Genomic DNA, 26,050 nt, shown 5'->3' on the forward strand with positions numbered 1-26,050 from the left:
TATTGAGCAGTATGGCAATTTAAGACAGGAGCCACACAACTCAGAGTCTCCAGAATGTACTATCTGCCAGCCCTAAGCTCAGTGGCCACCGTTTGCAGCTATGTGATCTTTACCTGAACATTTAAAACGTAGCCAATCCTTCGTTGCCTTTCTAAAGTAGTTAGGAGGTAACATAAACCTCCTACCAACAAAGTCCGTCTATAGCTTTTTATGATCATAGGGTTTAAAGATTTAGCTTTTGTTTGAAAGAAGGATTTTTTCTTAACCACCTTGAAAAACATGATTTTCGATTGAGGCTTTAGAGTCATCATAGGTCTGGGTAAAACTAATATCATTCAAAGTTTTCAAGGCTATTCAACAGACTTCTACCTTATAGTTATCTTTACGACCATGTATAAATTCCCTAGTTCTATGAAACTTAGTGAGGTCTTCGAATTTAAGAATGGCCTTACAATATACTGCAAGATACTTTCCAATACTTGGGAGATCCCATGCCTTCTAGGACCTTTTCTTGTTCATTCTTTAGAAAGAATTTCTTAAGGAAAATAATTTCAAACTTCAAATAATTGACCTGCCATCAATGCCAAATGCCATTCGGCTGAAAGCAGCACAATATTCCCCTGGGCCGTGACAACAAATTTCCCCCATCACGCATAGATCATGTTTGCCAGACATGTGCATCGTTGGACTGTCCAAGATATATGCCTCAACACTTGATATGGAGGTTAACCACTATGCAGAGGGGCAGGCAGGCTTCCGGCGTGATCATGGAACCATGGACCACATACTTACACTCAGGAGTGTCATAGAGGAGGCCAAAGCACAGAGACAGAGGGTCTATTGCTGCTTTGTGGATTTCCGCAAAGCCTTCGACACAGTACCACAAGCACATCTCATCAGGTGGTTGTGGGGAGCTGGGCTATGGCCAGGGGATAGTGTGGGCTGTTATGACACTTTGCATTCAACAACAAGAGATGACAACGTTTTGTCATATGGTCAGCAAGGCTGAAAGGGAGATCAAAAGAAACCACAGTGATGAGCAAGTTTAAGACAAGGCAGAGAGAACTTAGTAAATGGAACATACATTGGCTGGCTATTCTCTGTACTTCAAGAAAATTTGAATGCCTATTTGTTGCAAATCGGAGACACTGTGAAAGTTTTTAAATTAATATTGGAAATGATGGGAGGCTGCAAAGTGCAAGAGGCAAAAACATGGTGCAAAGACATTTCAAACGATAGTGTGTAAACAGCTCTGTGAACAGGATATTGAAATCATAACGTACAGCATGTAAATATTTCCACAAATTTAGAGCAAAAGAGAGGGTGTACCTCCTACTTGACCTTTCGTTGGGTTTGGCAACTGCGAAAGATGCTATCAGATCTCCCATTGAAAACACAGTGTGTTTAACTTGATTCGAGCTATTCAGTAGATGCTCAAAGAAAGATGGAGTTTCCAATAAATGTTCGAGGAAAATTGCAAATTATGTCAATTGTGTTACTATTAAATTGTTGTACATTTTTAAATTGAAGTCCGAGGTCTGGGAGGTCGGATAAAATATTGCTTATTATATATCGTTTACAGTTTGTAACTAGGAAAAGAACACAGTTGACACAGTTGAATGATGACTACTCCGTCCATGCTGTTTACCCTATTTAGTCAGTTTCCTAATTGCAAGCTTTTGACCACATGATGCCTGGATTGAAATTGATTTTCGATATGCTTTCAGGTGTTTTACATGAAATAATTCCAACTTAACGACAGTTTTAGGAAAGCCATTGTGATTCAGGAAGACATCAGGAGCCACACGTCTGAAGGATTGTTTTATTGTATATATAATTTGTGACCAGGTGGACAAATGGTGATTAATGTAGAATACAATCAGTTGGATCCATTGCTTCGTGGTACTGGGCATGTAGATGGAGACGTCAACGATGAAAGTGGTTATTCTCCCTATCCTGGCAACATAAACCAGGTTTAATATATTCTTATTTTGTGTCATCTTGATGCTCCATGATTGTATTTCCAAGTTTCTGTTCTTAGGCAAAAATGGCAATCATATTGCCTCTCAAGGCTATATACTACGTCTCTAAGATAGCAATACGAGCATCTACCATGTCGGTGGGATTGCCTCCCAAGACCTGGTGGCACACTGTAAATCTGAGATTCATATGTACAAGTGCAAAAAACAGTAATTAGAAGTGATCCATATCCAGTCTGATGAAGGCACAAAATTTAAATGGCATGCCTTTGCAATGTACGACCGTGGATCCTTTTTTAACAATCTTGAATAACATCATGCAGATAAATAAAGTTCTGTCATGCTGAACAAAACCTTTCCATCATCCTATAGCCACATAAACCACTTTCAAAAAGACACACCTCAGCAGTACATTGTCAGGGAAAGAGACTTGTGTGTCTATCGACAGAACTGCCTACCTAAGCAGACCAGTTTGATGAAGATAAACAAAAGAACACCCTCTCTTGTAGGTGCATACAGTAAACCAACCTCAACATTTGTTAATTTATGAAGTTCTTTTACCAATTAGCCAATGACATTGGATTGGAGAGAGACAAACTCCAAAAATAAAGCATGAACTTCAAGTACCTCGTGAGAATTTGGCAAAGGTTTTAACATTTTTAGTGCAACTAGTTTGTGAGTACTGTAAGTAGCCTAGCCTCTACCAGAGTTGATACAAGTCCTTTTGAACAGTAAAAGAAATTTAGAAAAAAGAGACAAGGCTGAAGAATAAAGTACAAGTGATTGCCTGGGGTGAAAATGCAAGGGTGACTTCATCATGAGCTTATTGGGATTTCTCCATCATGGATTCGATCATGCCCTCATGGGTTGGAATATTGATGGGCACTAGGTTACAACATGTGTAACTAGTGTATAGGGTCCTAGACAATTTGTAGAGTTCAGTTCCAGAATCTGGTTCTAGTTAAATGAAGGATTTTATAGTCATGCTTAGGCTGGTGCAATAGTTCCATCAGTGGGACTTGCTCTAGATTGGAGGCACACAGCTCGTGGTCAATAGAAGGACACCATGTAGCTTCGGTCAGTAACTATGGAGCCTGAACGGTTTGGTATTACCTCTGAGGTGGATTTACAGCTCGATCTTGGACAAAAAGATCAAAATTTCTAATGGCGTGGTCGTAAACTGATACCTCTGACCAGCCCGAGAACCCCATTGTGAAGAGGCTGTGGTGGCAGAGTGGGAGGATTTGGAGCTGTAGAGTCAATTTGCCACCAGGCCCTATATCGGATCTCGGACACAGACTTGTCTTCTGCCTTCGGCCAGTCGTGGTTACCGAGTCACACTCGGCATTGTCTTCTGACTTGTAAATTTCACTATGATAGGAGGAGCCTTTATCCTCCTTATCGCCACTCGGGGCTTTTTCTTACACCTGTAGTGTAAGATGCATTAGTAAGGCCCGAGTTGGCAATGTGCCGGACCCTTGCCCACAGCCTTGAGCTATGTTTCAAAAGTACATAACCAATCGACCTCCTAGCTATATTTTAAATCTGTGACGATCCGTGTAATGTACTGCCGGGGCACATATCCAACACTCTTTTTCAAGCCAATGAACTCTAACAAAAACCTACAAACTACCCGGAGACCTTCAGCTGGTGCTTTGTTGATTAGATATCCATGGGAGGAGTAACTGTCTTCTTCGAAATACTCATTGCAGCATTTGTTTGCTGCTGATGGTCCTGGTGCTATCGGAATCTTCATTGGAAAGACCTCTCCCAACAAGTATGTGGACAAATGAACATGCACATCGTGAATTGTGACGCTGTGGTCATCGTCATTGTAAGAATCAAGTATTTTCTCCACAAGGGCCTCGTTCCAGACCTCTATCCATGGAAGTTTAGTGAAGTTCAGAAGTTTGTTGCACCTGAGAATCCGTTTGACGACATCCTTCTGAGGTATGTGGTGATAGGATGAGGGGACACAACCTGTGAAGGCGTCCTATGCCTCTTTTGAATGGTTCGGGCTCTGCATTCCTCCATGATCACTAATATAGTGTATGCTGCAACTGATGGAATGGAGATGGGAGTGAGGAAAAACCCGAGAGGGAAATGGAAGCGATGCAGAGGGAAAGAGGGTAGGAATAGAATGAAAATGACGGAGATGACGAAGAGTTGAGTGAAGACGATGAGCGGCTAAAGATAGATGTCTTGTCACTTGAGTGGCTGCATGATTCAATAAAACACCTTGTTCATGGGTATGATCAGCCGAAATTAATGCCCTCGTAATCCTTAGACTGCTACGTGGCTGCATGCAATTCATCCCCTCTATTGTCACTAAACAGCTTGCAAGCATACGTGTTGATTCACAATTCTCCAAGGCATTCTCAACTGAGTGACCTGTATCCAAGCCCTGTGTTACCAAGGAACCTGCTGCTTGGTAAGGTTTTACTTTACTCCCATTATACAAATCGGGGAACACACGTCCTTGCAAATCTTCATGCTATACTGTTCCATTAGGAAGAACTTCACTCAATCTGTAGGGCCCATTCCATCCAAGTTTGAAATATGTTTTTAGGGATCGCAACTTGGCATTATACAGTAGCACCTACATACCTTTTTCCAAGTATTTAGGCACTATGCCTATTATGCCATGCATTCCTTCTTCTGCGAATCACTTGTTGTGACCAGACTGCTCGGAGTCGTTCATCCAGGTGGCTTAGCTGATGCAATCGCCCCTTGATTACCTCGGATTCGCCTAAGTGATGCTTAGCTGCCATTGGGAATAACAAATTCCAAGGGCACTACTGCTTCCAAAATCAAAAGCCATTTGGAATTGATAAATTTGTGGTCACCTTAAGCGTCGTTCTATAGGCCCATAGAATAGCATGGAGCTTAGTATCCCAATCATTAGACTGTAATGTCCTTGTCAATATTAATTTGATTGTCTTATTTGTAGATCTAGCTTCTCCATTACCTGGGGCATAATAAGTTGTAGAGACTGTGTGCATAATCTTTGAATTCATCCTTCAATAGCTGCATGACTTCATTCAGGAAGCGTGACCCTTGATCACTAACAATTTGTATTGGGCATGCGTATCAGCAAATGATATTTTCAAAGACAAACTTAGGTGTGCTCCAAGGCGAGTTATCTCTGAGTGCCTTAGCTTCTATCCATTTGGTAGCAAAATTAGTAGCTACGACAATATACTTATTTTGTGTAAACCTGGCAGGCTTAAAAGGACCAACAAAGTCCAATCCCTATTTTTGGAAGGCTTCCCAAGGACGAGTAGGTTGCAATGGCATAGACTGATTTGGCAAAAGATGGCCAAGATGACATCACATTGCATACACTTGGTTTGAGCATCCTTAAATAAAGTGCCTCATCATAATCCTGCCTGCAAAACCTTCCGACTTGTTAGTTCTTCGTGGAAGTGCCCACTGGATGGGCCCGAGTGAGCTTCATGCAAGACTATAGCATGTTCTGTGGCAAAACCCATCGACGTTGAACAACATCTGCACACTGACGATAAAGATGCGCACCAATTAAAGTAAATTCCCAAGCCTTCAAGGCTGATTGCCTTTGTCAACATACTGTCAGGAAATATTTGATGAAAGAAGTAATCCATAAATTCAGCATACTTATGTTCATAGTAATCAATTGCAAAGAGCTCGGCATCTGGAAGCTTGGTAACAACTCCTTGAGTATCTTTTGGTGCAGGCACCCTAGACAAACACGTGTTTTACTAGGTTATGAATAATCTTAAAATTGAACGTAACAACAACATCCAATGCACAAGGCGCCCTTGAATGATGGTCTTGTTGATTAAATAAAGCAAAGCCTGATGATCAACATAGAAAATAAAGGGATTGGTAATGCCTTAGTTTCTGCACACTGAATATCATGCCTAGAGCTTCATGCCCGGTAGGGCTATAATTAGACTCTGTAGGTTAACCGACTAGCATCATGCATCAACATGCACATGCAAAATGATATCCCATCTAAGTTGCCTTACAATAGATGTAGCTGCAGCATGGCTTTTCAAGTCTTGAAATACAACAGACAACTGAGTAGTCCATTCAAACTTGGCTTCCTTTTTAGTTAATTCATATAATGGAGCTGCAATCTTGGTAAAATCTTTGATAAATTGCCTGTAAAAATGGATAAAGTCCACAAAAGAACGCAATTGTGTTAGATTCTCAGGCTCTGGCATTTGTTGTATGGCATGGATTTTACTTGGTTCGGTTTCTCACAGATCTGGAGGACATTCTACTCCTGTAACATCGAGCCACCGTGATTACCCATTCCCAGATTCTAGTTTTCCGAGCAAGATGGAGATGAGACGGGAGTATGACCTGGGAGCCATCAAGTGCCTTTGAGCGTTTGGATATCCATATATGCCACCCTGAAATGCTCACTTACATCTCCCAAACGAGGCATGTGCAGGGAGAAGGGACATCATCATCTAGAGAGTAAGACTCAACTAAAGGTCATCGAACCGAAAGAGCCCAAGAGGAGCTATGCATCTCATAAAGATCTAAGGCCCCAAAAGAGAGAACCAAGCCACCGAGCCCCAAGTCATGAAGAAGGGGGAGGGAACGAAAGTATTCAAAAGTATCCCCTTTCAGATTAATTTCACATGTCTGCAATTCCATAAGCAATGCTGAATGAACTCAGCAGCAGAAAGGAAGCAAGGACAAGTAGGGGCTGATCCAAACACAGGTTCGTTGGAATCCGTCCATGAATAGAAATCTAGAAGAAAATAGTGATTTCTCTATTTCTGAGGGACTTTCAGAGCCTTCTCCAAAGAGATTTTAGAAGACTGTAGAAATCTGAAAACTAGAGAGGAATGGATTTGAGGAGGAGGACTTGCCATTTGAGCATCCCCCTCCCCCCTTCCCCCACTGCCTTTACCCACAAATCCTTTTCCCCCTCAGCTTACTCTAGTTTTGGACTTCCTCCTCTTGCCTGACCCCCTTTTGTTGTTCCTGCCGTCGATGACCTTACTTTTTCTCCCTTTGCCACTCCTTATATATCAGCAGGTCTGATTGCATCGGGACTTTGGTCTCCCTTCTCCCTCTTTCCTGTATTATGGAGACTCTGCGCAGCGTGTGGAATACTCTTGAGCAAGTTTCAAGAAAGTCTGATGCAAGAGCAGCACAAGCAACAAATAAAGGCTTCTACACTTCACCATCAGCTACTACACTGGCCAGCTTCTTTTCAGGAGCTCACCACTTATTCGAAGGACATCTATCTTCACGCATCTGAAGTGATCACTTTAAGCAGAGGCTTGCAGCAGCGGGCTCTTCTCAAAACATTCTCAATTCTATGGACGTCAGTCCCTCATCCAAAACAAGGGATTCTTTGCCAGCAAATGCTCATACAGCGGCTTTTGTTCAAAATATCTCTTCCAAGCTAGGAGGTTCTTTGTAAAACTCTCATGTAGTAGATGATCAGATATATTTTTCTCAGAATGAATTCAATGCTTCAAGCTGCAATCTCTCATCCAAGCCAAGAGACACTTCGCCACATATGACAGTTAATGCTGTGTTGATGAAGATTGCTTAACTGCTCAGTCCATTGGTTTGAAACACAGGCTTTAATTGGCTTTTTGCACGGGACAAGACCTCCGGCTGCCTTCCTAGGTAGCTGGATCAGATCGACTTGGCCGAAAAGGAAGTCCATTGGAAAGGGTATCTCAAGAGTCACATGTTGTGGTCAATCCACAATCAGCCTTTGTATCTTGATTTCTTCTTTTGACCCTGAAGCACCCAACTAGAATTGTGGTAGGTAGCCTTTCTGGCACGTAACTACTATCTCAAGATTGAAGCTGAATCCTAGCATTTTATCAAATTTTTAAATGAAAAAATCGAAAGAGTAAAAATGTGGACATAAGACACAACACAAGGTTCGTTAGGACCCGATCCTCCCTGCAAATGTTAGGGGTGGTGATTTATTATTGATTTTGTGATGTCCATATTTTGGAAGCTAAAGTCCAACAAATACATGAATAAGGCAATAGAACAAATTTTTTTTCTTCCAGTACATACAATATTGTCACATGGGCTACAATCATATGAATAAAGGTGTCGATATCTTTCTTGCATCCAGCTTGGATTTCCTTTCTCCCTCGCATCGATAATATGCATCAAAAGAGAGGAATGTTGTAAGAATTCAGGATTAAAATAAGAAATTTTGAATGGACAAGCAATTGAAATATTTGTATGATAATATATAACATATAATTATTATAACCACATATAGCGTGGGCGGGGAGGTGGCGCGCTTCCTTCCCCAAAAAGTTATAATCCGAGGGAACGGGCCCTTCCTTGGGTGGCGAGATAATGCCGAGAATACTAACGCTGAGAATATAAACAGTGCCGAGGATAAGTCTTGCGAATGGATAAGATACTAGCATATTACTTGAATGTCAATAGTCATGATTGTCGATAGAATCACCACGAGAGGTGTGCCAAGCGAAATTCAAATTGTCCTCATTTTTTGCCGATTTCTTTGATCTTAGAGGTCGAGAAAAGGCCATGTTTTTTGCAACTCATCAAGCTCAGGGAGCATACGCTCTAGACGATGGTAGACACTATTAGTGTGGCCGTTACTGCTACTAATGCTGCTTCTATGTTGCAAGCCTCTGCCAAGAATGATATTACTCATGCTTCACTAATTAGGAATCAAGCGAGTGCCACTCCTCCTAATTTGATTAGCAGCCTTCCTAGATTTACGTAGTTCCATCTTCATTCAATTGATGGACCTCTTCTCTCGGGACGTCTCTCATGGCGACACTCTTCCTCAGCATGCAATCTCACACTATGGATCTCACTCCTTTGACGTGATATTTCTCATTCTTGATTTCATCAGCGATGCTGCTAACCCACGGATTATGCATCATGGTGTCCGCCACTTTTCACCTCTCTTCAATTTCTCCAAACATAGCAATTAAATTAGCTCTATACTTGTATGTCGATGCAAAGAAGAGAAAGAAAGAGGATCGTAGAGTTCTCTTGATGCCAAGTTCTCTTGAAACCTACCAACCATAGGCTTATGGAGCCAAGATAGCTCGAATTGATCGCTTGCAAATACATCATGGTGGGTGATTTGCTCTTTGTGCAAATTCGGCGAGGTAGCATCTCCAATTCAACCGTTAATGTGTTGTTGGGGCTGCATGGAAGTTTGGTGTTTATGGACCAGAGCAGTCCGACTCTTAAGCCAATTAGTCCTAGTTATGGTCCTTTAGGTGACATAGCTGCAACCTGAGTGATCTAGTTCGTCAGAAGTGAAGCTCTATAGCAGCTTTTTCGGTGGCTTCAAGGGACCCTTCTTGCCAAACTACAAGCCAATGAACGATCACTTATGGATAAATAACTTACAACTTGAAAATCTAAATATCCAAAAATAACATAAAGCAAAGCCATAGGTGTCAAACTGTTGGATCTTAATGAGGATGAACGTCTTAGATTCTGACACTTGGCATCACGAGGGTTCAAAAAGGGCAAACTTCCCTTTAGGCTGCCTGCCGTAAAGATGCCAAAGTACTTGTGTCGGTCGAATTCACAAACCTCCCTTTAGCCTTCTATAGCCAGGCAGAAGTTGTGTTTGAGCTTAGGAAAGGTTTTGGGGGTTGAAAATAGCAATTGATTGACCCCCATGCTCACCCTCAAGTGTATGTGCTTTTGGATCTTGCAAAGGAGTCACTCCTCAATTGTTCCAAAGTCCTCCCATTATCCAAGGATTCAGCCACGTGTTTACAAGAACCTGCCAAATTTATGTTTTTTTGGTGGGCTAGCATAGCACTCATTTAAAAACTGTCCTAGCAGAAGACGCAAGCTGCTCTTTTGCAGAACCAACGCCTCAGCCAGCTCATACTCTTTCACAAGAATGGTGGGCTATTAAAAAACTTTACAAAGTTGCAGCTCTTTTGGCTTTAGCAGTTCGGGTTTCATTGAAGTCCTACAAGCTGGGCTGTCAATTCAAGGAAGGGGAAGGTTTTCATGGCAACAGTTCAAGAAAACTCCGCAATCCATGCAAATTAGTTTGCAGCAATTCAACAAGAGGTGGATGAGCAGTTTATAGTGCAGAGGGAAGATTGAAACCATCAGACAGTTGTAATCAAGGACCAGCCGTCTCTCCCTGTTATGCAGGATGGTGTAGGATACTTTAGATAACAAGCTTGTAGACAAGATGATGCTACGGTGGACTTCCTAAACGACCACGGAGCTGCTACTATCAACATTTTTTTTTCCAAGAAAGAGACCTCTATTAAGTAAGAGAAAAAACCCGCGAGAGCAAGCTCAAAGTGGAATACATCATGAAATCATGAGGATAAATAAACCCCCTCAAAGTGAGGTGGAAAACAACCAAGGTTGAGGCTGAAAGTGCCACCTCAACCCTGTAGGAGTCTCAGAGAAGAAAGGAGAATCCTTCCATTCCTTGAAGAAAGAAGCCCTCCTAGCTGAGGCTGCACGGGAGTCTCCCTGCATACTCGTCCATACGGCCATCAAGGTATGTACGGTGTCTGTCCAAATATACTAGCCAATGTGTGCGAGGGATGAACCTGAGTTCCTTCCAATGCCTCTATACATCTGGCTCTCCAGATATGCCAAGTTGGGGTGGGCATCTCTCCTTTACAACAATTTGCTCCGGTGTTGGAAAGCATCAGAAGAAAGCTCCTTTTCTGGAGCTCAGCCAAACTTGACTTGGCCTCCAGGGTGGTGGTGGTTAACCAGGTTTTTTTAACCACAGCATGGTTTGTATGCTCTTGTTGGTGCCACTCTAGGGATTGTATCACTCAGCTTAAGAGGCCTGTACGAAACTTTTTATGGAGTGGTCTAGATGGCACAACTGATGTTACAGCCAGGGTGGCTTGGGAGACCTTGATTCTTCCTACAAGAGAAGGGGGTTTGAATATCATCGACCCAGATCTACAGTGCAGAGCTTTATTCTGCAAGTTTGTTGTGAAAGGTCTTATGCCAGGGCAAGAGCCTTGGAAGGATTTTTTTATCAGATGCATACAATCTCGCACGCTCACTTCAGGAGAGGATTGGACACACAGTACTAGATGGGTTTTCACCACAGCCCACCTCAGGTCTCCCTCTTCCCCTCTTATGGTTGCTATCTTGAAAGCATGGGCCAGCTTCAGGAGTACTCTTCGCAGGATTCCCCCATCCACCCGTGAAGAGATTGAAAGGCAGCCTATCATGTGGAATGATAGGATTTTGGATGAGCTTGGCAGACCACTTGGAGCTTCTCCTTACATGCAGTGGCCAAGATGGGAGAGGGGCCCTGCATCTATAGTGGGAGCATCATGAAGCTTCCTGCAGACCAACAGGCCCAAATGGTTCTTAATCTCAGAGGGAGTGCAGGGAGAGTCGAACAGATTGATGCAGCCTTGCCCTTGGATTGGGTGGACACAGATGACATGCCTATTACTTGCTCCACCTGGATGGGGGCATTTTCGAGATTGGGAGTTCCTTTACAGGTGATTGCTTTTCTTGACTCACATGAGGATGCCTAGTATTTGATGTTTCTTCGGGGGGCAGGCTATCCAGATCCACAGATGATATCTTGTTGGAGGTACCGTTCAACCAGTCAGGATAGTGGGCTTCATGGAACATGGCTCTCTTTCACAGTGGTACTTGGATCCTGACCCGCTTCTCCTCGCCCTTGGCTCATGGAGGCTGTGGCTCTATGAAGGTGTCCCAATTAAGTTTTTGCAGTGGGACCCTGGGGAATGGGAATGGATAGATAAAGGGCACCGAGAGAAGGGCATCCCCCTCTTTCGTTACACGGTCAGTAATGCCAGGAAATTCCAGCTCAGCTGTAGGGGTTGGAGGCCCACCAGAGCTCATCATTGGGAGAACTTTCAGATTCCTGTTGACTTGCAGAAATTTTTTTGGCAAAGACTCTGGAAATCCCACCGGAATAGAAAAATAACTCTCTTCTTTTGGATTTCTATTCATGGTGGGATAGCAGTAAACCATTGGAGGTCCAAGTTCGGAGCTGACCCTTCTTGCCCTCGCTGCCTTTCTGCTTTGGAGACAATACAACACTGCCTATGGGATTGCAGACAGGCGAGAATCATATGGAAGGGGATTGCAAGACTTTTCAGCACTTTTGTTCGCCTACCTTTCTATATGACCTGGGGATCAGTGGCTTGGCTTACTCTTTTAGGGCCCCAGGTATTTTTTGAGAGACTTCATTCCTCTTGGGCTCTTCACATCCGATGACACCTTGTGGAGTCGTGCTCTCTAGACGATGTTCCGGCCACTCTTTTCAGGGCTGCTCACTCCTCGGTCGACTCTCCAGGGAGATCCTAGCTAGCATTGCAGCATGGCACATTTGGAGAGCTAGATGCACTGAGGCTTTGGAGGGTTCTCAGGTTCATCCTTCTCAGATCTTGGCCAGTACTTGGACAAATACGATACACACTCTGATGGCCATTTGGGCGACCATGCAGGGATCATCTCGAGCAGCCTCCTCCAGGAGAGTTACTTTTCTCAGAGATTGGAGAGACTCTCCCTTCTTTGCTGAGACTTCTACAGGGTTGAGATTGCATTTTCAGCCTCAGCCTTGGTTTTTTCGACCTCATTCCTCTGAGGTGTTTTTTATTACATGCTTAGCATGGTGTATTTTCGCACAGAGCTTGCTCTAGCGGGTTTCTTTCTTACTTAATAGAAGTCTCTTTTTTGAAAAAAAAAAAATCATCCTCACCTGTCTACAATCCCATAAGCAATGCTGAATAGTCTCCAAAGCAGAGAGGCAATGAGGGCAAGTAGGGTCGGCTCTGAACCTAGATCTCCAAAGGTTCACTGCAATCCCACCATGGATAGAAAGCCAAAAGAAGAGAGTGATCTTTCTCTTCCTGTGGGATTTCCAGAGTCTCTTCCAGAAGCACCTCTGCAAATCCGTAGTGATATGAAATGTCTCCCAATGAGGAACTCTAGAAGGTCTCCGACCTCTACTATTGAGCTGGAATCTCTTGGCATTACTGACCGTGTAACGAAAGAAGGGGATGCTCTGCTCTCGATGCCCTGCGTCAATCCACTCTCACTCTCCAGGGTCCCACTGCAAATACCTAATGGGAACTCCCCTGTAGAGCCAAAGCCTCCAAGATCCGGTGGAGAATAGCCGGGGGTCTGGTTCGAGGAACCACTCTGAATTTGATCCCTGCACCAAAAGACCTACAACCCTGATAGGCTGAAAAGCAGACTCAAGCAAGATGTCCTCTGTGGACCTGAGCAATCTGCCACCATCATGCACACTAAAAACCAAAGCATCCTCATGTGCATCTCGAAAGGCCAAAACCTGAAGAGGAACACCGCCTCTCGGAAAAGTACCTGCACAAGTGGAGCAAAGGAGTGGCATATCATTTGTGTCTACCCAATCCGCTAGAAGGGTTGCCTCAATCTGCAAGATCCTCCCTGCACTCCCTCTGAGATGTCATGTCAACTGAGATTTGGTCTCCTCTCGAAGCCTGCGGAAAGCTTTCCATGACCCCAATGATGATGCAGGTCTCCTCTCCCACCTGGATCACTGCATGTAGAGTGAGGCACCAAGTGCTCTGCCATGATCATCCAATATACTGTCATTCCACATGATCGGTTGCCTTTCAATCTCTTCACAAGAGGAAGGAGGAATCCTCCGAAGAGTGCTAGTAACTAGCCCATGCTTTCAGTATGGCAACCATGAGAGGGGACGAAGGTGATCTGAGGTGTGCTGTGGTGAAAATCCACCTAATACTGCTTGTTTGAGGGGGAGGTCCGCTCCCTTCCGAAGGTGTTACCGGAGGCCTAAGGCCACTAATGTGAGGAGCGTGAAGTGGGTGATACGTAGACCTATGACACAACTCTACCTCAGTTGCACTACACTGCGTGATGCGTGAACCTATGACACAACAGTAGTCGAAGATGCTATGGAGTGCTGAGTACTGCGGAGTACTAGAACAGAAAGAACAAACCCAGAAAAGAGATAAGAAGGGACAAGGCTAATAACAAATAACGGAGAAAGTGGTAAACAAGAACACAATGCGAACTAGTGCGTATAATAGAAGGAAGAGATCCTCATACACTAGCCTCTCTGAACAGAGATCAGAGATCACTCATCCACAACGATGCAACAATAACAATACACCATAACAATGCAACAGGCGAGCTCGTAGCTCTAGCCTCTCTCCTTCTCACTCACAATCCCCGTACAATGCTGAATCGATCCCCATACCCCTCATCTCCCCTCTTCACCCTCGCCTTCTGGATGGGAAATCCCCTCCCTCTCTCCTATTGGTTGTCCCCTCCTTGGCCATTTCGCCGCTGAGCCTCTTCATGTCTCCTGCAACGGCCAGCTTGCGCCGAGTCGGTGCCTTGTAACTATTCCATGTGCACCTCTGCAGCCACTCTGTATCTGACAAGGCACAGCGAGATGAACGTCTATGCCACCAATGAGTCAGGTCTGCAGAGGTTGGCAGAGCGTGACTGCGCGACATGAAGACCCTTGACGCATGACCATGTGCTTGGGTGATATGTCCTTCTGATGACTATGTCCCCATGTGACTGCCATCCTGATGACTATGTCCTCATGTGACTATGCCATCCTGGTGACCATGTACTTGTTTTTATCCTTGTGACCATGTCATCCCCTGACTTGTGTCATCCTTGTGACCATGTCATCCCTTGACTTGTGTCATCCCCTCACTAAGTGCTGGACATAGCTGGTCCTGCATGATGTCGGTATAACAGTTCCCCCGCCACTATCATTCACTGTCCCAGTGAATAAGTGATGCTGAAAGATGTGCAGGGAGAGTGCCTTTTGCTAAATACAGGAATTGAAGTCATTCACTTCCAAATGTATCACTAATGCGAAACCCTCGTGTCGGAAGAGTGGAGTTGAGAGAAAATTTTCTGAAAACTTTATTGAACCAGTGGTTACAAAAATTGCCGATCAAACTGCTTGACAGAAGCCATGGGTCTACAAAAAGACCTCCTTTATTACAAAAGTGTGTTGAAATCCAAGAAAAACACCCAGAGAAGCACTATGTACAAAATGCTGGAGCTGAAAAGGGAAAGAACTTATCCAATACTAAAATCAGCAGAGATGCCATCATGCTAACAAGAGATGCCAGAGGAGGTAAACAAGATAACTGTACACAAAAGCCTCCTGCTGAAACATATGTCATTGTTCATCTCTCCCTAAGATGGTGCGACAGAGAGTCCAGACACTTGATCATTCTCTGCCTCCACAGTGTCCATCACATTCTGGAGGTCCTCATGTTTTCCTTTATATCTGTGATATTTTGATCTGTAGAGATCACGCTTGGACTGCAGAGTAGTATGCTCAGCCTGCATAGTAGTATGCTCTGCCTGTAGGGATAGTAGCTCTGCATGGACTGTGGCATGTGTATTTTGCAATGCAGAGTGTTGTTCCTGAAGCTCCTTGAGGCCCTGCTCTTGAATCTGAAGGTGAGACTCCAACTCAGCAATCCTCCTCTCTGCTACTGAATGGGAAGTGGCTAGGCAGTCATGTCTGGCTTGAAGCGTACTTTGGTCTTGTACCAGCCTCTGTCTTTCTGCGGTATGTGCGCCTATAACCTCCTGTAGGTGAGTGTCTCTCTGATGTAAGTGCTGCGCATGCTGTGCTTTCAACTTTTCCATCTCTGTTTTATAGGCACTTTCTGTGCTTTGGAGCTGCTCGTTGAATTGTTGCTCTTTCACGCGTGCGTCTTTTTCTATTTCGAGCCTAAGGCATTGTTTCTGGCACAATAGCATCTGGCTATGTCCTTGTGCATTAAAAACAGCACCCCCTAACTGGGCAAAGGTGTCATCCACGATTCTCTTATGTAAATGCAACGACCTCTGAGCCCATGCAAACCTGTCATTAAAAGACATGCGATCAGCCATGTTGATTATATTGCCGAGCTCTTCAAAGCTGGCCTTCATGCCTTTCTGCTCCACTGCTTCCAAGGCCTCCACATTCTCTATACGATCCAGTCCGATGTAATCTGTAGGTGCTCTGGTAGCACGGTTGTTTCACGCCAAGGTCTCCTGCAGAGGAATAGTGAATAGCTCATCGACAAGCCAGTGAGTAACCGCTTGTAATCTTCCTCCTGTCTGTGTGTCTGTGCCACTGTGGAGAATCATTGTCCAGATGAGGTAGATAGATAGATGGACATCATATCATTCTCATGCACAGGAGGACACTCTAGATGCTCAGGCAAGGAACCACCCTCAAATAGATACCCTGTAATCGAGTCGACTGCAGTAGCAGCACAAGTGACGTCGGAAGTGCTAGGTGCGGCATAGCTAGTGCGTGGTCGGCGAGGAGGCACGGGAATGGAGGGCTGGAGGAGGGATAAGCTCTGGGGGGCCGAGTGAAGTAAGAGTGCCTGCTGCCCATGTATAGTACCGTCACCGCTCGTGCCCAAAGTGAGATTGAGATTGAATGGCTCCTGAGATGGAGCACTGAGTGGCGGGATGCATGATGTAAGGACCTGGGAAACATGTGGTGAAGCAGTACCATCTGGCAGATCAAGTGGCTCCATAGTAACATCTGCCTCCCGAATAGTAGCCATCCAAACAGTAGCCATAATCGGATCTGTAACAGTGCTGACCACTGAGGATATTCCGATGAGACGGAGGGAGGGAATATGCGAAGATGATGCCAAATCCGCGGAAGAATCCTCTGGGACCTGTGAAGAACTGACTTCCAAGTGGGCTCCTGACTTGCATGAAGTATTGGGATTTGCCAACGAGGAGACATGCAGGAGAGGTGGTGGAGTGGAGGCAGATCCAACCTACTGCAGGGGACCACACTTCTAGGCCTCTCACTGGGCGAAGATGGTGGCGGCAACCAATGTCTCCCGCCAAGAGCATAAGCTCCTGTTCGAGCATAAAGTCCATTGTCCGCCGTCCCGCCACTACCTTTTGAATCTCCTTCCGAAAAATCAAGTAATGTGGCTGACTATGTGCACGATCATGAGGCCCATCAACTCACTATGGTCCAACTCATGGGGGGGAGGAGTGAGCGAACAGGGCTCGCTTATGTGAAGGAGTGTGCAAGACTACCTTGGACTTCTGCGATTACAAAGGAGGCTTTGAGGGAGAATAGTTAGTGCCCCTGTGGCAGTGGATCAGAGGCATGACTAGAGTCACTCCCACCTTCTAAGCCCATTGCATCAGGAACCACCTCCAGCCCTAGCTTGGCCACACACTAGTGGAGAGACCTATGTAAACTGCACCTCAAGTCCCAATCTGATCACTGCCATGCCCATGCCTACACTGGAGAGAATCCAAGCTGGAAAATAGTTGAGTCGCCATGTATGAGCCAAATGTCTAGTCCCTGGGGGCCCATCCACTCCGCCATCATACGAAAAATCTTGTCTTTCATCATACATTCGAAGATGGTGGAGGTCCAATTATCCTCTCCCGTGGAGGTGAAGTTAACTCCCAAAAAGCTTGAGTGCAAGACTCTACAACTCCAATAGAGCCCCCTTCGTGGGGCTGCAAAATCATAGCCATCATCTCAAGCGCAAGGGGGTACTCATCGAGAATCTCAAGGTAGTTCCATGCTCTAAGCCTCCAGAACTCTCTGAGCAAGGGTTGTGTAGGGGGGCTTTGGGCCTAGAGGCTGGGAAAACAAGACACTTAACATGAGTCTGCGAGGCGGTTGAGTCCTGTGAAAGAGTGGGAGAGGCGTGGGGCCTCATCTTCGGAGGGGTGGAAGACTCAACTCCGCCCTTGCTCTGCAGTTTTCGGGCGGGGGTATGTCCAAAGGGGAGGCGGGAGGAAACGAATGAGGAGGCTGGCTCTGCTGTAGCTAGAGGAGCGAGGGAGCAGGAAAGGGGGAGGGGATAGTGGGGGGGCAGGTGGTGAGCGTTATTGTAGCAGGGAGGGCGGATGAAGGGAAGGAAGGGGGGACGAGGGAGGAGGGGAGGGACGAGGTCCGGTGGCAGGACTAGTGGGGGCGGTGGAAGATCTGGTGATGGGGGAGGCGGAGGAGGGGGACAGGGGCTGCCTCCGGAGTAGCTAGGCAGGTAGCACCACAGACCTACTAGGGTGCCGATGTCGTGGTGCTCGGGATTCTTGCCGCTCGTGGGGACAGTATCGAAAGGTCTCCTCCTCTGGAGTTTGAGGATGGTTTGAAGAATCTCCCTGCGGCTGCTTCCCTTGGGTTGGGGGCTCAGTCTCATCCTATTCCATCCTACACTCGCAACGTCTAGCATGCCCCCTACGGTTCTGCTTGGTCCTATTGCCGGATCTTTTACGCTTCACCTTGGTCCAAGCCCCCCCCCCCCGGGCCCCTCTACCCAAGGGGTCTAGACTTGTGCTGAGCTCTCTCTAGGCGAGCAGCCCGTTGCTCCTGTCGAGGGTGTTTCATAGCCCTTGTCTCATCTCACCAACACTCATGGGCTAGATGGCCCATCTGCGTGCAACGTAAACACTGGCCTTGTAGCCCTAAGATCTCGATCCGTTGTCTGAACTCTCTGTCATCCAGCGTCTCGAGGAAGATCTCCTTTGGGAGGGTCTTTGGGTGCGCCACTATCAACCCAAGTTGGGGGACCCCATCGTCTGCCACCAATGAAGGTGCTGTTGGGAGTGGTGTCTTCAAGACCGTGCCAAAAGCCGACCTATGGAGTGAAGAATGATCTAATACTCCTTTGGGAGCCCCAAGAAGCGCAGCGTCAGCGAGAATCAGGGCATGTGAGCATCGAGTCCATGTCCTCCACAGTGAACCCATAGTACCAAGGAATGAAGTAAACCGGGCTTTGCTCCATGAGGTCTTGGGAAGTGTCAGGGGAGCTCAACCGGAGGAGAAAGACCCCCTTGCCATAGATGGTGATCTCTTGAATGTGGTCACCCTCTAGCACCAAGCTCGCCTGAATCCAATCATGTGCCTGTCTCCTCGTGGGTGTGAGTCCCAATATCCCGCCCACTACTGCTTTGTCTTGTAAAGATTTCACTGCTTTCTTCACTTTGATAAGCGAACCTTAACAATTCAGGTAGTTGAGGATGCTGCCATTTGAGCTTCTCTTGCCAAGGTTCGAAACCCACAAAGATAAACTCGTCTTTGCTTGCTGAATGGAAAGAAAAGGAAAAAGGCGAGCGAAAGAAATGAAAGCCCATAATCCTCCAAAAATGGCACCATCGGAGAGAGTGCAACAGTCTCAACTCTGCGAGCCCCAACACGGAAGTGGCTTCGCGAGGGTGAACCTAGAAACTGCTTATGAGCCACCTCACGCCAACTGCGACCAAGAAAGCCTCGGAGCTGAAAAGGGGGAGAGGCCGGGTCAGCACCCAGCCTGCTAGACCCTTCTTGAGGTTGCTTGAAAGACCTTCAAAGCCCAACCCAGCCGACAAGGGGGAAGCTAAGGCTATTGCTTAGCCTCTAGCTACACGGACAAGCTCAAGGGAAGACCCTTGAGGCGCCTCGAGGGCACGCTACAGAGGTGGCTGGAGGTCGGCCTCCAACCCATGACTAGAAGCGTCGAACAGCCCCTGGGGGGGCACGGAGGAGGGGGAGCTGAAAGGGCAGCGCAGCCCACAGCCCCGTGCAGGTAGCAATATAGCTGCATGGCGGGCTGGTGGGAGGGGAAGAAGAGGCGAAAGAAAGGGCGGGGGATGAGAAGGGGTGCAAAGGGGGGGAAGGAGAAGGTGTGGGTGCAAGAGGAGAGGCGGGATGAAGGAAGGTAGGGGGAGGCGAGAGCACGAGCAGGAGGGCAGGAGGGAGGAGCAGCTCAATGCGCAGGAGAGGAAGCACATGTTTTTGTCCGACCTAGGAAGTCTTCTGGTGTGGCTCCTCCTCTTACCGCTCCTTTGGCACCCACTACTCATCCTGCACCTTCTACGCACGCTGACGGGCCCTCATCGACAGCATAGTCAGCTCCTACAGCACGTCCAAGACTCTCCTCATGCCTTTCACCTGTTGTCCCTGCTTGGGTTACGGTTAGGGTTGTCACTCCACCATCTGTAGTTTAGGAGGACACCTCTCGTGCCTTAGGCTCTTCTTCGATTACAGCAATAGACATTTCTATTTTGGTTGCGACTGAGGCTACTATTCCATTGGTTACAAATCAGGAGGGGCCATCAGGTGCCTCAGTTACCCTGCCAGAGTTACCTCAGTTTCAGCCATTGATAGGACCAATGGTTCTCGTGCATATATTCAAACTCCTAGCCCTTTATCCGAGCAACCTTCTCCTCTACTGCTTGTTGATAGAGGCAAGGGGGCTTCCTCTCTTTCACCTTCCTCGAGCATCGGGATTCTTGACACTCCAGTGTCAGGCCTAGTTCATAAGAACTCTTTTTCTGTCTTCGTGGATATGGCCAAGATTGTGGAGGAGTTTGTACCCTCCACATTTGAAGATGCTGTTATTGGATTTCCTATTGACGACAGAGCATCTCCTTTTGTAGGTGTGGGGGTTCTTTGTCCCATGAATTTCGCTTTCCTTGGCAACCTTGGAAGGAGGGCTCCTACTTAGGAGAGGTTTGTTTCTGCCACTAGGTCGGGTAAGGTATTCCATCAGACTTCCTCCCACCGATGAGGATTGTCACTTGGACCATACAGGGCCTTGGTGGTGTGCAACATTGCCGCTATAGGCAACTGATTTGTAATCAGCTTCATCTAGGTGTTATCGGGGATCCCATTGAAATTCTTTTTACTCTAGAACACAAATTGGATGCCTAAGATTGTGCCAAGTCAGATAAGATGCTTTCAGGTTGCACTTTTTGGTCACTTGTAGTTGGCAGTAGGAGAGGTACATGCATTTCAGTTTCAGATTCTTTCCTCCCCTTGGTTGTTGGACACGGAGTCGTCATCCCCTCTAGGGATCAGTGGATCCTTCTTTTCATTGGGGGACATAAGGTTGGCTTTCTCAACCTTTACGCCTCCAATAATAGAGGGGATCGTGTCCTTACATGGAAGGAGCTGCTCTCTTGGATTCCCATTGTAAATTCATGGGTATTGGAGGTGACTTCAACATGGTGGAGTTGCCCTTAGATAAGAAAGGGGGTTGAGCGGGTGGCATTCACTCCTTGGAGAGAGTAGCCTAGGATGCCTTGGAGAGAGGGTCGAACTGGAGGCCGCAGATGCCTATCCATGCACGGATTGGTAGATTTTATGTCGATGACAGGGCTCTAGATAGAAGTGGGTCAGTATGCATTTCCACTGGGGTGTTCACTTCATATCACTTTCCCATGGTATTGATAATTTCAGAGCCTCATTTGAGAGGACGCTCGGTCAGTCTTAGGATTCCAGATGCCTTTTATGCTGAGGAGGACCTTACAGAGGCAGCCTTGCAGATTTGGGTTTCTCACGTGTAGGGTGGAGTGCCCGCCCCCTTCACACGTCGCTGCAACCTTGTATCATTTGGTTGCTAGCACCAGAAGACATGACATTCTTAGACGTGAGATTGGTATTCGCTAGCAGTTGGCAGCCCTACAGAGGGAAGAGCAGAACGGCCTACAGATGCTTGGATTCAGGAGCGCCTTGCTGCAGCAAGGGCTTATCAGCAGGTATTACTAGATCAGAGAACAACGTATGCCTTCTATGCACGTGAATCATTTTTGACTCAGATGAGAGGTAGAGTCAATAAACACTTTTTTTCTTACTCTTGGCCCCAAACATAGTAGGGAGAGTGTCTCGCAGCTTATTGACTTAGACGGGGTTTTGCAGACAGATCCTGATGCCATCATGCACATAGCTACAGATTTGTATGCCTCCCTTCTCACAGGCCAGAGATGATGCCAGATATGCTATATGGTAGTGTTTTCCTATGTTAGTGAAACCAGATATGTGGGTCTCACTTGATGTACCTTTCACTAACCTAGAGTTCGGGACTGTGCTTCTTGTTCCTTCGTAAAGGCAAGTGCCAGGGTTCGGATGGGCTGACTCCCTCCTTTATTACTTTTTGGAAGAAGATTGGGGATCACATTACCTCAGCCTTGCAAGGCGTTGGGAAGTCTGGTGAGATGCCAGACTCACTTACAGACCATTCATCTATTCCAAAGGGGGGGTAGTAGAAATCTAGTGTCTCAGTGGAGGCCTATTACCGTTTTGGGCATTTTCTACCAAATTGTGGCTAAAGCAAGTAGCTTGCATTTGCAGCATCTACTTCTAAATCTTATTCATGATACACAGACGGGCTTTGTGCATGGCAAAGCATTTTTTATAATATCTTCTCATTTTGGGAAGCTTCTGAGTGGGCTATGCAGGGCAGCCGGAGGTTGGCCATTCTTTTCTTGGACTTTGAGAAAAGCTTATGACAGCTTGGATTGGGGCTTTCCGAAGGGCACCCTTCTTCGCTTTGGATTTATAGATGCATGGATTAGACCGGTTTTCTCCTTATGCAGATCAGCCCACATCCACGTACTTATTGGCGGGGTCAGTTGGAGAGAGGTTCTAGGTTTCTAGATCAGTCCGCTAGGGATACCCTCTAGCTCCTTTTCTCTCTTTTTGTTTCTGGCTGAAGCTATGAGTATCTACATTAGATCTCAAGCTAATATTTTTGGGCTGACTTTTCCCCTCAGACGGAAAGAAGAGCTCCTAGATAGTGAGCTGGTAGATGATACTACTGTTTTTTCTGATGCCAGGCCATAGATGCTCAATTCTTTTAGGAGAGCCATGGATTTATTTTGGATCAGTGATGGACACCCTTGTGGCATGCACAGAGACATTGGATGCATCCCAGGTTCACCCTTCTCACACTTTGGTCAATATATAGATAAACACTATACATACACTAATGGTAGGGGTCCTCTAAGGCAGCTTTTGTTAGGAGGGCTACGTTTTATAGAGGGTGTAGGGAGGGAGGCGGAATGGGGAGGGAGGGGTAGGGGAGGGCAGGCGGGAAAAAAGAGGTGGGGAGGGGGCGGGGGTGGGTGAGAGCAGCGGAAGGGGGAGGGAGGCGTTGGAAGAGAGGCTGGCAGAGGTGGATTGGGGGGGGGGGGGGGGTGGTGAAGTGGGCGGCAGGGGGGAGGGGGGACAGTTTTGAAGTAGCACATGGTTTCGTCAAGTAATTTTTTGACAAAATAATTTTCTACAATGATTATTTGGAAGAATTGAGCTTCTTCAATTGATTTGCAGCATAGAGGAGAATAATTGGAAAGTTTTGAAGTTATGATCCTTCCTCAAAGCAGATTAAGATGTACCTAACATGATTCTTGTCATCCCCCCCCCGCCCCCAACTTCTGTAAAGTATGAAAAAAGCCCACAGAGCAAAGTGCTCGAGGCAAAAGTACAACTTGCATAGCATGAGAAAGAGGGTCAAGCCCTACTCAACAAAAAAGCCCGATAAAGGCCTAGGGTTGAGGCTGAAATTGCCACCTCAAACCTCTAGTGACCTTTGAGAAGAAGGGACAGCCTTTCCATTCCCTGAGGGAAAAGTCCTCCTGTAGGAGGCAGCCCTGGAACACCATGCACTGTGTCTGTCCAAATAGTGACGATGGTGTGAGAAGAGTAGACCTGGGAACCATCGTCTCTTTGCATTTGGATCTCAAGATATCCGAGGCTGAAACGCTCGCTAAGATCTCCTAGCCCGTCCACTGAAGCTTGTGTAGGTCTGTAAGGAGAGGAGGGAGCAACATCTATCTCAACCAAATGACATCCAACCGAAAGAGCCCATACATCTTGAAGCACACCCAAGCCTCAACAGAGAAAGCCAAGCCACTATCCCCCAAGTGATTGAAGAAAGGGGAGGGGGCAAATGTACTCAGAAATTCCCATCTAGACAACCGTGGCCTATATATAATCCCAAAGGCAATGGTGAATGCACTCCTTAGTAGATATTCAATGCGGGCAAGAAGAGGGAGCCCCAGCTGAGTTACAGCAATCCCTCCATGAATAGAAAGTCAAAAGAGAAGAGTGATTTGTCGATTCCTCAGAGATTTCCAGAACCTTCTCCAAAAAATTTATACAAATCTGCAGAAATCTGAAACTCCTCCCGGTAAGCATCTTTGGAGGGTTTCCAACCCCTAACACTGAGCTGAAACCTCCTGGCACTCTCACTCTCCAGGATCACACTGCAAGTACTTTATGTACTATTATCATTTTTAATTGTCTAGGTTGTATAGTTTTCTCTATTATGTCACGTCCTTTATTTATTTCGTTCGTGTGCAGTTGATTATAAAACTTGGACCGTACATTGAAGAATTATCAAGAACAAAAGGGGCCATTCAAGAATTTGTAAATCCCAAGTGAGCTCCTTGGTCTTATCTACTTCAGCGTTGTGGCTGTTATGTTTATTCTTCCTTGCAAATCTTTATAATGGCAAAGTCCCTGTATGGGTTTTCGTATTAGTCATGAGTTTAAAGAATGAAAATTTGATGTCTTTCTTGCAACCCCCTATCATTAATGATGTTACGAGTGTACATATGCCTTGGCAAAAGGTAAGAGTTTCTTTCTTCAGTAAGTGTCCTAGCTTGATGACAAGAGAGAATGCAAATTTACAAAACAGTAGTTGAACCTGAGTACCGAGCTAGAGTAAAGAAAAAAGAAGGGGGTCCTTTGAGGGAGTGGCAGAATATCAAGTCCCGAAGGCTTAGTACAACTGCTAAATTTAGAAACATGGTACAAGACCACCCTTCAAAGAGCAGTCTATATGTATAACACAAAAATTGAGATTCAGTGTTGTGGTCTATGTGGATTACATCATTCTCTTTGCTCATGCCTGAGAAATTTTGAAGAACTTCAAGATGTGATTGCAAATGATTAGCAACGCTACTTGAAATTAACTCAAATTCATTGCTAATGAGGATATAAAGTCGATGGGTGCAATATTGTACGAGAAATGTGTGGAAAGCTTGATTTATCTCTACATCGTGAGACCAGATATTAATCATACTATCGGTATGCTTAATGCCCAAGGGTAAAGTCACACATTGGAAGGCATCTAAGATAGTACTCAGGTATATCCAGCGTATCATTCACTTTGGGATTCACTAGATTGGAGGTGGTGAGGTAGTTTTTCATAGGCATTGTGGTCCCGTCAAGTCACCTCTTTAGCTGTCCCGGTCATCACATGGCTTCTTGGTCAAGTCGAGAAGTTGCCTTGCGGCTTACCCATCACTTCACATTTACAAGATGCTATTCAGTCACCTGCCTTGTAACAGACAACCTTTCGTCACTAACCTTGTACCAAAGGTCATCGTGTCACCTGACCTGCATAAGTAATCATTTGGTCATCCCTTGAATAAGATCTCTTCTGGTCAAATGTACAAGAGGTCCCTTGGTCTCATCCCTTGTAGAAGGCCTTTTCCGGTCAACCCTTTATAAGAGGTCTTGAAGTCATCCCTTGTACAAGGCCTCTTGTGGTCACCCCATACAAGAGGTCTTCAGGTTATCCCTTCTACAAGGCCTCTTCCGATCACCTTGTACAAGAGGTCTCACAAGTGAATGACCTTCTAGATGCCTTGTAGCATCTCCCACGACGCTATCACCATCCCAGTGAATAGAAGGGCTATGGTGTCAGTGCCTCTTTTCTTACAGCTAAAATACAATAAGAGAAATGAAATGGCCCTTGGCCATACAATTGTGTTGAATCATACTATTTAAAACTGCCAACAAGGAAAAGCAACAGCTCGGAGAGCTCAAAATCGTGTCAAAAATCTAAAATTTGTTTCCAAATGCCTATAATCTGTTGGACCAAAGTGAACAAAAACACCCATGAAAACATCCATGCACATTATAGAGAAATAGTGTCACGGAGTTCCAATGGCACTGAGCTACATATTGTTCCTTCCTTTATGTTATCCAAAACATTGCGCAGTTTCTTGTACTTTTCGTTGTGGCGGTATTATGCAAGTTTGTATTTGTTATACTTTGCTTGAGTTTGTCGTGAGAGGATGCTAGCTCTGTCTGTAAAATTTGCAGGTGACTACTCTAGGTCTGTATTTTTGCTTTGGACATCTATGAGCTCCACCAAATGTCTTTCACGAAGCTGGGAGATCTCTTGCATATGTAGATGCTCTAAGCTTGCTAGCTGATTTTTCAATTCAGCCAAGTCTTACTCAACTTTTGCTTGCTTTGACAACAAATAGGTGTGTTGTGTTTGAGACAATGTTGGGGGTTGCTGTAGAGCCTGTTGTCT

The 26,050-nt window shown here is 45.8% G+C and overlaps 1 protein-coding gene across 2 annotated transcripts in view; it reads left to right on the forward strand.

The window, feature by feature from the left end:
- Positions 1-26,050, forward strand: part of USP (UDP-sugar pyrophosphorylase) — a 169,561-nt gene that overhangs the window by 81,222 nt on the left and 62,289 nt on the right. For both annotated transcript variants that reach the window (XM_087398368.1, XM_087398367.1), the window contains exons 12-13: positions 1,849-1,973; positions 24,082-24,158. In XM_087398368.1, coding sequence (XP_087254494.1) covers positions 1,849-1,973; positions 24,082-24,158 — 202 coding nt within the window. The remainder of the gene's footprint in view (positions 1-1,848; positions 1,974-24,081; positions 24,159-26,050) is intronic.

This window comes from Dipteris shenzhenensis, chromosome 27 (assembly GCF_047967505.1).
Source record: "Dipteris shenzhenensis isolate YYH24624 ecotype China chromosome 27, Dip_SZ_1.0, whole genome shotgun sequence".
NCBI lineage: Eukaryota > Viridiplantae > Streptophyta > Polypodiopsida > Gleicheniales > Dipteridaceae > Dipteris > Dipteris shenzhenensis.